The sequence below is a fragment of the Phoenix dactylifera genome, chromosome 11 (genome assembly GCF_009389715.1).
Source record: "Phoenix dactylifera cultivar Barhee BC4 chromosome 11, palm_55x_up_171113_PBpolish2nd_filt_p, whole genome shotgun sequence".
Classification (NCBI taxonomy): domain Eukaryota; kingdom Viridiplantae; phylum Streptophyta; class Magnoliopsida; order Arecales; family Arecaceae; genus Phoenix; species Phoenix dactylifera.
The window spans coordinates 6,611,078-6,625,775 of record NC_052402.1 but is presented as its reverse complement, the minus strand read 5'-3'; the positions used below and the strand labels follow the sequence as shown (position 1 = coordinate 6,625,775).

Here is a 14,698-nt window from a genome sequence, read left to right as displayed (position 1 = left end):
CTCTCGGCCCGTGAGGAACGCAGGGGGCTCGACGGAAGCGTCAGGGACAGCCGTCGTAAAGAGGCAGAGGGTCGGCAATGTAATCACCTTTTCTGATGAGGATGTAAAGGGGGTTCAGACTCCCCATGATGACGCCATGAACACTCCGGGCGGTGTGTATCCCACGGCCCACGTATCTCCGCTCGCGCCCAGGCCGCATCCGCCTCGAAAAACGCGCGTATCGCGGCCGCTTAACTGACACTTCTTGCAAGCAGCAACTGGCGATCCGATTTCCCAGGTAACGCCTCAATTAGCATTTAATACCCTTCTGGTGTTCCCCAGGCGACGCTTGGAGAAGAGGAGAAACACGATCGTAGCTGGCCACGGAGAAATCTCGTCGAGCGGCAAGCGACAGGCGCGTGACCAACGAGCGGAATTCTCCGAGGCTCGGCCCTCGGATGCCAGGCTAACCCGATGATCATCCCGGGAGCAGACTAGCCTGAAGCCCCGACCGGTCGCCTCGGCTTGCGCCAGCCTTGGCCGACCAACGAGCGGAATCTCCCGAGGCTCGGCCCTCGGATGCCAGGCTAACCCGATGATCATCCCGGGAGCAGACTAGCCTGAAGCCCCGACCGGTCGCCTCGGCTTGCGCCAGCCTTGGCCGACCAACGAGCGGAATTCCCCGAGGCTCGGCCCTCGGATGCCAGGCTAACCCGATGATCATCCCGGGAGCAGACTAGCCTGAAGCTCCGACCGGTCGCTTCGGCTTGCGCCAGCCTTGGCCGACCAACGAGCGGAATTTCCCGAGGCTCGGCCCTCGGATGCCAGGCTAACCCGATGATCATCTCGGGAGCAGACTAGCCTGAAGCCCCGACCGGTCGCCTCGGCTTGCGCCAGCCTTGGCCGACCAACGAGCGGAATTCCCCGAGGCTCGGCCCTCAGATGCCAGGCTAACCCGATGATCATCCCGGGAGCAGACTAGCCTGAAGCCCCGACCGGTCGCCTCGGCTTGCGCCAGCCTTGGGCGACCAACGAGCGGAATTCCCCGAGGCTCGGCCCTCGGATGCCAGGCTAACCCGATGATCATCCCGGGAGCAGACTAGCCTGAAGCCCCGACCGGTCGCCTCGGCTTGCGCCAGCCTTGGCCGACCAACGAGCGGAATCTCCCGAGGCTCGGCCCTCGGATGCCAGGCTAACCCGATGATCATCCCGGGAGCAGACTAGCCTGAAGCCCCGACCGGTCGCCTCGGCTTGCGCCAGCCTTGGCCGACCAACGAGCGGAATTCTCCGAGGCTCAGCCCTCGGATGCCAGGCTAACCCGATGATCATCCCGGGAGCAGACTAGCCTGAAGCCCCGACCGGTCGCCTCGGCTTGCGCCAGCCTTGGCCGACCAACGAGCGGAATCTCCCGAGGCTCGGCCCTCGGATGCCAGGCTAACCCGATGATCATCCCGGGAGCAGACTAGCCTGAAGCCCCGACCGGTCGCCTCGGCTTGCGCCAGCCTTGGCCGACCAACGAGCGGAATCTCCCGAGGCTCGGCCCTCGGATGCCAGGCTAACCCGATGATCATCCCGGGAGCAGACTAGCCTGAAGCCCCGACCGGTCGCCTCGGCTTGCGCCAGCCTTGACCGACTAACGAGCGGAATTTCCTGAGGCCTAACCCTCGGATGCCTGGCCTAGCGCCGGAAGAATTTCCTGAGGCCTAACCCTCGGATGCCTGGCCTGGTGCCGGAAGAATTTCCTGAGGCCTAACCCTCGGATGCCTGGCCTAGCGCCGGATGCCTGGCCTAGTGCCGGAAGAATTTCCTGAGGCCTAGCCCTCGGATGCCTGGCCTAGCGCCGGAGGAATTTCCTGAGGCCTAGCCCTCGGATGCCTGGCCTAGCGCCGGAAGAATTTCCTGAGGCCTAGCCCTCGGATGCCTGGCCTAGCGCCGGAAGAATTTCCTGAGGCCTAGCCCTCGGATGCCTGGCCTAGCGCCGGAGGAATTTCCTGAGGCCTAACCCTCGGATGCCTGGCCTAGCGCCGGAAGAATTTCCTGAGGCCTAACCCCCGGATGCCTGGCCTGGTGCCGGAAGAATTTTCTGAGGCCTAACCCCCGGATGCCTGGCCTGGTGCCGGAAGAATTTCCTGAGGCCTAACCCTCGGATGCCTGGCCTAGCGCCGGAAGAATTTCCTGAGGCCTAACCCTCGGATGCCTGGCCTAGTGCCGGAAGAATTTCCTGAGGCCTAACCCTCGGGTGCCTAGCCTAGCGCCGGAAGAACTTCAAGAGTTAGGAGTCGGCGAGACGCTACCAAAAGTTAAAAAGAGGAAGGATGTCCGCCGAAATCCGCAGACTGCCAGATCAGCGACAACCGCTATACGCCATAAAGGAGGCGGGGAGCTCGAAGCGCGCGCGCCTTTCCGAGGGATGGCGGCAATCTCGAAGCATCACTCCCTTCACCCGTTCCCCTCCTGGTTCCAGGCTCGGAAGTGGGGGGCTACTGTTACGGGAGAATTTAGCCACCATGCCCCACATGACCGGCATGCGCGCCCAGGAAGACTACGGCAGCCCGACCCCGAGTCGGCTGCCCCTTGATCCAGCAATCCGACCCCGAGTCGGATATCTTCGGCTCCGCAGCCCGACCCCGAGTCGGCTGCCCCTTGATCCAGCAATCCGACCCCGAGTCGGATATCTTCGGCTCCGCAGCCCGACCCCGAGTCGGCTGCCCCCTGATCCAGTCATCCGACCCCGAGTCGGCAATCTCTCGACAACAACAGACTGTTTCTCTGAGGCACGCCGCGGCCCCCTGCTCCACTACTCCCTGCAACGGCCGTATCCGGCGCTGCCCCACGATCCCCTGTAACAGCCGTACAAAGCGGAGCTCCACTATGCCCTGCCAGGGCCGTACCCAGCGCTGCCCCACGACGCCCTGTAACGGCCATGTCAGTGGCAGCCCCATCGTACCACACGATGACGAATCCCCGGAAAAACCCCCCAGCCTGATATATATGAGGCTGGAGGGGGAAGGGGAAAAAAAAGGTTTTCCAGAGTATTCTCTTATCCGCTACTACTATCTCTCCTTCTCCTTCAATCTCCTCTGACTTGATCGTCGGAGGGCCCCCACTACCCCAGTGGTGGTGCGAGGCTTGCCTGCAGGTTTTCCGGTGGAAGGTGGAGCGCAATCAACCCAACTCCAAGGGAACCCCGTTCACACCGCTGTGCCAATCGTTCTCGGTTTGGACCACCAGCAACAGACACATATACATAAATACATAGACATACATACATACATAGACATACATACATACATATACATACATGCATACGTATGTATGTACATACATGCATACACACACACCGGAGAGAGAGAGAGGGAGAGAGCATTAATTGGGGGTTGAGAGGGTGAGTTAATGTGAGATTGTAAAAAGACATAAAGCACCCTTAAAAGTTACAAAAAATAAGGGTATTTTTTGTCCAATGAAAAATGGGTAGATTGATAACCTACCATAACAGAGAGTAGGTTATCAATCCCCATATATATATATATATATATATATATATATATATATATATATATATATATATATAGTGGATGACTCATGCACATTTAATATGGATGTACCCAAAAACAAATAGAAAATAACAAATTTTGAAATGCTTTAGGCAACTTCTTTTTTCCGACCTACAACTCCAATATGGTCAGCCATGTACGAAGCCATTCAATCTATGAGCAGACTGTCATGATCTGTCAAGACTTCTCAAAGAGTGGAAGGCTTTAACTTGAATACTTGTTTCATATTGTTTAATGACAGATTGAAACTAGATGCTCTTTAGGTAGGGGATAAGTCTTAAGTTTACCCAAACTTGACCCAAAGACTTAATAGGTCTTCAAATGTCTAAACTTGGTCAACCTAATCCTTCAACAGTCAAGGCCTGGAAAATAATTTAGAGCCGGATCTTCATTCTTCAACAAGCCATGGTCCAAGTTTGATCCCAACCTTTTATAGTGTCGAACTTATCTCTTAATTTAAGTGCATGATTTTGGGTTATCCCTCCGACCCTCCCTGTGAGGAGAGGGCCCATACTATGTTGGGCTCGTATGGAATGAAATTCTCCATAGCTAAAGCCCATTCTACATGTACTCTCTTATAAGAACAAGGTGGTTGTGGACTATTCTATTCTTTTAGGAGAGTTTTCTTGCTAGGAGATCTTGATGAAATGGCAACCCATAGCTTTGGGAGGCTCAAAGGTCTCAGTTTGCACTAAAAACCAGCTGTGTCGTCGATCCCGATCTTGATCCAGTCGTCAATAGAGCAGCAGAGCCATGCTGCAGCCAATCGATCGATGGTGTGACTCGCGCCGGGCAGCATTAGGAACAAGTATGTGAACAAGATCTGAAGGGAAATTTGAAACCAATCAGCCGACTCGGAGAGAATAGTGGTTGCCATATTAGCAAGAGATCAACAGCTTGGTATCCTTCGCAGAAAACACTTGGAAAAAAAAAAAGAGGAAGAGAAGAGATGATTCTTCTAGTATCTCTTAGCTATGGATGGGAAGCATTTGGCTTACCTTCTTTCGAAGTATTAATAGTAGTGGAATCTCCTCCACTCCTAATTTGGCAAATGCAGCACATAACACCTCCTAGGCAGTGGCGAGCATGGACTTGGTTTGGAGATAGAATCAAAGCATCAGCAGCGTTTGGATGCTCAAATCCATCAAAGTTCATCCTCACAGCGTCTGGATAAGGGGGAGAACGAAGTTGTGATAACAATCAAGGTACACCACTGCCTAAATCTTCTGCATCACAACCATCGATCAGATTATATATATCTGTACTTTATGATTCATGTTTCTCATTAGATCTATATTTTATGATTTATGTTCCTCATCAACACAATTAATGATCGTAAACAATAGAAGCGCACGCAAATTTTATTAAAAATTCTTTTACAGATGCATGATCTCTATTGCTGCAGCATATGTGGGCCATAACTTGCGTGCTGATCATGCTTAGAGAACAGAGAGGAACACTATGTATGCAATGGCGAAATTGCACTTCAGAATTTTCATATTTGAAGTTACTTTATTATTTTTTTTGCAACTTTTTATCATTTTATCTGCCTACCATATTTAAATTTGTACCATGGGGATTATATTTAAGTTGAAGATCCAATTCAATATTGAACCATATTATCGGAAACAACATCGGTAATAGAAATCCACATTAATTATTTTTTTAAGAAATTATACTTTTTAGTTGTATGATTATTTTTTTCTAAATGTATAATAAATAATTGTTCTTTATTGCAAAAAAAAAAGTATTGCATGCATAATAAACTCAATAGGTTCTAACTCGAATTTATTAGCTTGGATTCATGTGACCTGACTCGGCTTAGCCTAATGTTCTATGGGTCTAAAAGATTTTCATAGATCCGAGATCCGAGCATGTTCGTCAATGGGCTCATCTAGGTCTAAAGTTCTCACTGACAGGATAAATAGGTTGGGTCCGACTATTCTTGACTTGATCTGGCATGCCCAAGTTGTAGACTTTTTTTTATGGGCAACTTGCAGGAAGAAACTATAGGGAATAATAGATGGAACAAAATGGAACAGAAACCAAAACAAAACAAAGAAGAAAGCAAGAATTGAGCCTTTGGGTAAATCAAACATAGATCAGCCTTGAAATAGTCAAAGGAAGAAATAAACTCACAGACATTACAAAGTAATAGAATGTCACACTTTGGATTGATATTTACCATCAACCGTAGAAGAATCTCCTTCAAGGATCACCTCCCGCACATCCCTTAAAGTAAGCGTTGCAATAATGAGACCTTTCCATAGTATAGCCAACCTTTAACAAAAGATTTCTCTGAATCCGTTCTTGGCTCCTGTCGGTCAGACCTACCACGATGAAATCACTCACAAGATCCATGTAGTGCCCCACATTTTAATACTCGAGGGAATAACCTATCTAGATTCTGTCATCTCTTCATCACCATTCATGCTTACCTGATTTTAGTCTTAATCTTATGATGCGAACATACGATCTATAACTTATATTGGACCGAGGTGTATTATAACAATATGTCATTATAAGGAATAGGATAAGGCCGAAAAGTTGACTGGCTTTTCGTAAGAGGACAAACGAGTCGGTCCTCATGGCGTTGATGGCTCATGGGGTGGCTGCAAGACTTCCACGTGAGGTGTGGAGGGAGGGGAAAAAAAAATTATTCTTAATGATGAGATCATATTGGCCCTCAAATTCTTGAAGTCAGTGTCTTGGTTTGATCGAGACATCTCATAAATGTAGAATCTTCTTTGAAATGCTGGGAGATTAATTCAGAAATCTCAATCAAAAAGATTTCCCAATTAATCTTATAACTTTTTTTTATTTTTTTCCTTGTTCGGCACCTTTGCATGATGCCAGTTCAAAGGGAACAAAAGAAAAGCTGAACAAGTGCTAAGAATTACTGTGGATAGAATTTCTGATAGAAGAGTTTGGGGCCTTAATTAATCTTGAAACCGACCCAAACCATTGGAATCAATCATTCTGACTCATTTCTCCCTCCTCGCTTTCTTTTCTCACGCCATTCTCTCTTCCTCCTGAGCTTGCAGGAGAAAATGGCCTGGGTTTCATGGCTTCCTTCTATGCTGCTCCTCTTCCCCATATTTGCTTCCACAGCAGTATTCTCCCTACCAGCCTTCTTTCCAAGAGCACCCCTACAATCTCTTACCCAGAGAGCCCAAACACTGAAAGATCCCAAGCTCCCCTTCACCACCCACTTCTTCCCTCAGCAGCTTGACCACTTCACCTTCCAGCCGAAGGCGTACAAGGTCTTCTCCCAGAAGTACCTCATGAACTCAACCTACTGGGATCAAGGCCCCAACCACACTGCCCCAATCTTCGTCTACACCGGGAACGAAGGCAATATCGAATGGTTCGCAGAGAACACCGGATTCATGCTCGATATCGCACCCAAGTTTCATGCTCTGCTTGTCTTCATTGAGGTATCCTCAAACACAAACGAGCCTATTCGTTCTTTCTATAGCCATGCACAAATATGGTGATCCCAGCAATCAATCTATGCTCTGTGTGTTTTCTTTTAGCATAGGTTTTATGGGGAGTCGATGCCATTTGGGAAGGAATCCTACGAATCCGCAGAGACACTGGGATATCTAACTTCGACACAAGCACTGGCAGATTACGCAGTACTTATCAGAAGCTTGAAGCAAAACTTATCCGCAGAGGCATCTCCAGTTGTGGTTTTTGGTGGCTCCTATGGTGGAAGTAAGTTCATCAGTGAGCTCATGAGTGCTCTTCCTCGAAAAATTTATTAATCCATATCCAATTCGATCAATGCTTTCTATTTGTTTAACATATAGCTCACACTTTGATAGGGAACAAACTTCCATCTGTAAAGTTTAAACTAGAGTCATCCGTAGGAGTAGTGCAGCTAAGATTCCTCACATCAAGGCTTTAGCTGTAGTTACTTTCTTCTTCTTTTTCTTTTCTCGATACCCTTATGGTTTTTTTCTGATTTATTTGGTTTGATCTTAGTGTTGGCAGCATGGTTCAGGCTAAAATATCCCCACATAGCTATTGGGGCCTTGGCATCATCTGCTCCTATCCTGGAGTTCGATACCATAACCCCATGGAGTAGTTTCTATGATGCTGTTTCCGAGGACTACAAGGTCTGACTCCAAAGTGACCCACCTTGTATTCTTCTTCATGGTTTGACTTCGATCGTAAAAGATTCCCTTTTTTTCAGTACTGTTCATGTGACATTATTCTGATTGGGTATTTCATATAGGATGAGAGCATGAACTGCTTTGAGGTAATCAAAGAAAGCTGGAATGAGTTGATGGCAGTGGCAGCTCGGAAAGGAGGGATGTTGGAACTTAGCAAGACCTTCAGAGCTTGCAAGTAAGAGTTATTTCCCAAAGAGCACTTATAAACACCTTCCTTTTAGAACAATGCCCAAGATTTTCATACACACACACATGCACAGAAAAAATAAAAACAAAAACTCGATTATTTTGCAACTTTTTTGTTGGTCATTCCACGCGTATTGGTCCAATAATAAAATTATACGTTCATTGTAGGACCTTTTTGTCTAAAATTTTTGTGCTCTGAATCATTTCCCCTCATAGAATTTGGAGCCACATCCATGGGCTAGCTTGCAGTCTCAGAAAACAAGGGGACCAGCTTCCTCTTCTGTCTTTTTTTTTTACTCTCTTTCTCTCTCTCTCTCGTGTATGTTTTCACTATATTAATAAATCTAATGGGTTTTGCCTATTATAATAGTACTATTAACTACTCTATCCGACTCTAATTTTATGTTATTTCTTCATCTAATTGAATAAAGGTTGGGTGGTAATTACCTCCCTTATCATAAAAAAATAATTTTATGTTATTTTTGAGAGTCAGAGACTTTGCCAAACTTTCGTCTAGAACATTATTATTTTTTATTATTTCTGAACTCTGATTTTTTTTTTTTTTGGGGGGGGGGGGGAGGGGGATTATGAAGCTTATTAGGGCTTTCTAATACCCATAATTATCACCAAATTAGAAAAAAAAATCAGCAAAAATTAGTAATAATAGCTTAGCAGGACTCTAGACCAAAAGAGAACAAGAGAACGAGTGTAGATATGGAGGCATCATGACTCCCATGTAAGTAAATGATGTACGTTAGAACAAATTCCACACTAGGCCGTGGATCCTAGCGAGGATATAACCTTGGCCTGCGGCCAATGGTCCCAATTTTTGAATGAGCTCTAGCTAGGAAAAAAGCGTCCGATATCAGAGAGGACCACCGATTTGATGCTTGGGATAGCTACGTTGGTTTAATTATGTTTTGTCATGTCATGGGTCCGCTTGTGAGACGGGTATCCATCTAACTGCTTAAGCTGATAGGATAAGATAGATGTTGAGGTTAAAGAGTGCAGAGACAGGGTTCGAATTCAGAACCTCTACTTTGATACCATATTAAAATCACCACTTATCCAAAAATTTAAGCTGATATGATGAGATAGATTTATTTCCTCTCAAATATGAGGACCATTTTTTTAGTATTCAAATGGAACTTCATCAAGCTTTTGAAGTCCCCTCAAATTTCTTTTTTCCAACATATTTTATAGTTGGCACGATCATAGCCAACATCTAAAGTCATCTTCAAAGAAGCATATTTTGTCTGATCTGTTTGGGTAGTTCAACAAGATTACTTTGAGAAGGTCATGTTGAAATTGTCGATTAAGATTCCTCCCTCGCTTGCACGTTGCTTTGACGTTGGGTGCAAGGCTTGCCATGGAAATCTTTGCACAAATGGCTTACTTGGAGGACACAAACTACCCGAGACACTTAAAGTTGATGATCTCATCCAGAAATATTTCCAAAGTTTGTTATCATCTTGTTTTTGGAATTACCTTAACACTGTCTAACTTCAATTTTCTTTATGTTAAATCTTTGGTATTACTTCTTCTCGTTCTTCACCTCTGCGCCAATTTGCCATGCCAAGATCGACTGACAGGTTCAAAGCATAATTTTGCTGGCTGCACCAACACCAGAATAGAATGAGCAGCCGTTATATGAAAAAAAAAAAAAAAGAGAAAGAAAAAGAAAAGAAAAGAAAGAAAAGAAGAGGTTCAAAGCATATACAGCAATACTTGATGGAGGTGAGGTTTAGATGCAATCAGTATGATTGCATCTATGTCTACGAATTGTGCTTGTTTTGGAGAAGAAGGCATAATGTTGCTCCATTGACATGGCCCCTATTTTCGTTTTAAGAAAGTCATGCCCCTTAAATTTTAGGCTGCCAACTATTTGTCCTTTTTTTTTTTCATAGCGTCTCTCAACGGCCCGGACCATGCCATGAGCCACTGAATAAACCCAATAGATCGACTCAATAGCCTCTTCTATCAGTAGCCTCTCTTTCTCCCTTGGGATATTGCACCTTGGCAACCAGAATACCTTCGGCGAGCATAGCTGGTGCATTGGGTCTCCTCCGGTATCAATTGCTTGGGGTCACCCTCAGCTTCTACCATCAGCTATCATTTGTGAGGACCCTTGCGAGCGTATATTTAATCCCACATCGGTTATTCGTTGGATAGATCTTGAATACTTATATAAGATTAAGGAACCCAAATAATACTTTTCAGCTAATTTTTTTAGGTGAGGTCCTACGAATTATCTTATTCGAGTTTTATTTTAAAAAAATTAAAATTTTCTTATCCCCTAACCTTTAGTTATTTTAAATGTTTTAAAATATCCTTTTATGAGATGACTCTTTTTGGTTTCTGAAAAGATATGGTATTTCTGAAACATTATGTATCTTTGGAAGCATTGCATCTCTTCGGTCTTCGAATAGAGTCTATAAATAGACTCCTCCAGGATTAATGCTAATCCAATCCAATTTCTGTCTCTTTCTCGCTATTACTCTGTCTCCCGAAGAGTTTCTTCTGCAGATAAAGTTCTTCCACTCTTCAACTTTTTGCTAAAGAAGTCGGTCGGATCAAGCCTCCCCAACGATCGTGCTCGTTAGAGGACAACTCGGCTGAGCCGATTTGTTGTACCTTGTGAACGAGATTGCCACAAACCCGTATGTAGGGGGCAAATCACGTTCGGATAGTGTATATCACACGTCTTGATCCAGCTAAGCTTTTTTTAATCTTCTGATTTTATTCTAATAGATTATTCCTTTATAATTCTTCTATAAAATAAAAATATAACAATTTCTAGACAAAATATTTACTAACATATCTTACCTAAGAAAACAGCCTTCTTTTAATCAAAACCAGAAACAACAGATTGTAAAGACAGCAGCAGCACACATGGCTGCTCCGATCCCTAGGTTACATGTAAGTAGTGTGTGACCCATTTTGATTTGCTTGATCAGTAATACAAATTACCCTAATTTAGAAAGGATAATGCTCTGAAAAGTTATAACTTTTGGTAAATGTCTGAATATTCTTCGCCCTTATGACTACAAAAGGTAGACACCCGTTCCTGCAAATATTCTTATCTCTTATCAGCCATTTCTCACTGATACTGAATAAGAACTTGTTAAAGATGATGCCTTTCCACAATGCAGGAGTCTTCAATCTGTTTATTCTGTTCATGATTGGTTATGGACGGCATTTGTATATACAGCAATGGTTGATTATCCAACTGCAGCTGATTTCTTGATGCCTTTACCTGCTTATCCCATTAAAGAGGTAATCTCTCCCTCAATATTCTCTTGTGACAGCAGTTGATGAGATGTACTAAAACAACAAAGGAATAACATGGAAAAGTTACACAGATGATCTGTAACTATACTACTGGTTAACTTAGCAGGATACCAGCATTACAGTTACATATCAACCATGCAAACTCTTCTCTCTTTTCGTGAGATATTAATTCATGTTTTTTTTTAGAAACATGAAAAAAATGAGATAATTCGTGTTAATTAATGTAACATCCTTATTCCACAAATAAATGATTTGCATCTTACATGTTTGAGGGGATGAAAGATATTGATTTATTTCTTATGGAACATCGAACCATGGAAGCACCTCCCCTTTAAGTTCGCTGCATGCATTTGTTGATATTTCTTCTATGAGGATCGTGCAGATATGTGTTTAGTCCCGTATCAACTATGTACTAGATAGATCTTGGATATTTATACAGGACTAAAGAATTCAATAACCTTTTTAGATGAGGTCCTGGATTGTTACTCCTTCCATACTTGATAGTATACTGAATGAATTTACAAAAGTTTTGTAGATGCAGAAGATAAGCTTCAAAATTCCTTTCAATTAATTAATAATAGACAATTTTTCCTCTAGTATAAAGTCATATATTATCAATTGAAGTGAACTTATCTCCTGGTTTATGGTTTCTGTTAGGTGGAAAGCCGGACTTGATTTGGTAAAAAACTATGAGTGTTTTGGATGATCTCTTTTTCAATTTAAATGTTTCATGTGAGTACTTGGTGCCTCTTCTGTTTCATGAAGATGTGCAGGATTATCGATGGATTCCCGCAAGGGGAAAGCAAACTTACCAAGGTGTTTTCAGCTGCAAACTTGTATTACAACTATTCTGGTAATAAATCATGCTTTGATATAGAAAATGGAACTGATCCTCATGGTCTCCATGGATGGGATTGGCAGGTAGAACCATCTTCTCTTATAATTCTATTTCAATTTATTTAAATATTTTTCTTTTTCAAGAAATCCATATGCTATGTGCTCTAGCTTTTAAATGGGTATTATTACTACAAAATACATGCTCCTTGTCATGACTGAAGTTGATCTCGTCGCTAAAAATATTGGTAATGATTTTTAGGTTTTATGCATATCTTCATGGCTAAAAGTTTTCATGACAACAAAAAAACTATCATCCCTAGATCTCAAAGTCGTTTGCGATGATTCTTTGTTGTCATCAAGCATGCTTCTTTTCGCGACAAAAAGTAGAAGACATATATTTTGCCATATGAATACATAACTTGTTCTCATGGTGATGAGGTTCTATTATTTGGTGACGACATAGGTCATCACAAAAGACCTTATTTGGCGATCTGCAGGGACGAAAAATATTTTCATGATATTTATTAAATCTAAACCGGAGTCTCATCGAACCGGTCTCTATACACTCGTCTAAATTAGGATCATGTGGCCTAGTATCTATGGCAAATTTGATGAAAGCCTTTAAATATACTGTCCAGGATCCTGAATGACATAGTATGGTCTCTGCAGCCCAAAACTCTATTCTCATTGACCACCAAAGTACTTGTACAAACAAAGGAGGCTGCATGCACATAACAAGATATGATTTGTGGTATAGTTTAATGTGGAAATGTGCTTTCTAAAGTTGTTAATGCTCCTACAGGCATGCACAGAGATGGTCATGCCGATGACATGCTCTAATGAAAGCATGTTCCCATCATCGAGCTATGATTATAATGAATTCGGAGATGAATGCATGGCAAAGTATGGAGTTCGACCAAGACCCCATTGGATCACTACAGAATATGGTGGCAATGTAAGTGCTTTCTTCCTTCTATACGTATCCAATCTCCAAAAAGAAAAGGGTAACCTCTTAAAAGAATGTATCTCATGAGTCATGATGAACCAAGAAATAGTTTTTTAATGCTTGCTTGGATGGTATCATTCATTGTTATTTGGACGAGGGAATGGGATTCAATTCAGTTCTGGTTGAAGTCATCCTTCGAGGGGTAGAATAGGTATAGAGCAGAAGGTAAGAAAACAACAACAATAACAGCAATAACAACAATAATAATTACATAAGCTTGCTCAGCATGCAATTGTTTGTTTAATCTATAAGATCCTTTCTATGACCATTGTTAGCATATAAAATCCTATGAATTTTTTTTAGAGAAAAGTTAAGAACATTTCTAATTGTCATGCTCAATGGTTGTGGTGCAACAGAGAATTGATGCAGTACTTAAGAGGTTTGGAAGCAACATCATTTTCTCTAATGGAATGAGAGATCCTTGGAGCAGAGGAGGGTAAACAGTTTTTTCAAAAAAAATTCGAGAGCTTTAAGACCAACTTTAAATCTTTTAAACATGCTTAAATTAAGATTTTGGCTGTTATAGTTTGTTCATAACTTGAATGCAGGGTACTCAGAAACATATCATCTAGCATCATAGCCCTGGTAACCGAGAAAGGTGAGTATCAAATGAGCATAAGATCTTTTTTTCCATCATTTTCCCTTCTTTTGAAAGTAAAGAAAGAAGTAGCTTAGGCCATTATGAGCGACAACAGCTTAGTTTTGCCATGAATGAATTTCCAAATATTTTGGCCCTTATTCTTAAACCTCAATTAAGTGCATCAGATAATCCTAAATTACAACCCACATAAGTGTTGTCTGTAATTCTCATGCATATATGAGAAAATCATAAGAACATCCACTACATTGTAATATATATATATTTGCCTTGTCTTGCAGGAGCTCATCATCTAGATCTCCGATTTGCCACAAAAGATGATCCAAAATGGCTTTTAGAGCAAAGGAAACAAGAAATTGACATCATCCAATCTTGGATAGATTAGTATCATATAGATTTCAAGGAATGATCAATGATCATATAGATTTCAAGGAATATTTAATGATTCAAGTGCCATTGAAGCATTAAGATGCAAATATTTGAATAGGACAGAATACATGAAAATTTCTACTTTTTGTAAGTCCTAAAAAGAATATACAGGTGATATGAGATTTCAACTGTAATAATTTTCCACAGAAACTGGTTACATGAGATATTTCCAGCTTTGAGATTGAACTGATTACCAGCAGTCAAATTTGATATATCATGCAGGCTACGTTTAATCTTTCTTATGAAACTTGGCTTGGATTTTGGTAGCTGTTCCACGTTGAAATCCATGTTGCTCATTGAAATAGATGCTGATATCACCTTTTTTTTCAGCCATTGTTTAGCCAGGAAATTTAAGTTAATTTATTAACAAAGTTTGATGACCCTCTTTGTGAACTTGGCCTCCTGAGAGATTTTGAACTGTCACACCAACAAGGATATCGATATAAGTCCAAATGCAAGGCTTATTAACTTTGGATGCAAACTCATTCATGGTTTCTACCAGGCAACTCTTTGGTTCAGTGCAAAATGATAGGTAATAGTTATCTACCACTTGGTTTCCTCTAGGAACCGTATGCTAATTGAGCCACTCCAGCATCCATGGCTACAACAGTGGCAGATGAGCACATCCTTTCTCTTGGAT

The 14,698-nt window shown here is 42.8% G+C and overlaps 1 protein-coding gene across 2 annotated transcripts; it reads left to right on the top strand.

Moving 5' to 3' along the window:
• Positions 1-6,421: 6,421 nt before the first annotated feature.
• LOC103695880 (lysosomal Pro-X carboxypeptidase) lies at positions 6,422-14,291 on the top strand. Of its 2 annotated transcripts, none has more exons than XM_039131421.1 (10): positions 6,422-6,970; positions 7,070-7,250; positions 7,521-7,654; positions 7,774-7,886; positions 11,050-11,173; positions 11,954-12,109; positions 12,828-12,980; positions 13,388-13,467; positions 13,580-13,629; positions 13,911-14,291. In XM_039131421.1, exons 1-10 carry the CDS (start codon positions 6,584-6,586, stop codon positions 14,012-14,014), a joined length of 1,482 nt encoding a protein of 493 aa, XP_038987349.1. In that variant the 5' UTR covers positions 6,422-6,583; the 3' UTR covers positions 14,015-14,291. The 2 variants fall into 2 exon arrangements, with proteins under 2 accessions (XP_038987349.1, XP_038987350.1); XM_039131422.1 differs by having other exon boundaries at positions 6,799-6,970; positions 7,075-7,250.
• Positions 14,292-14,698: the final 407 nt, after the last annotated feature.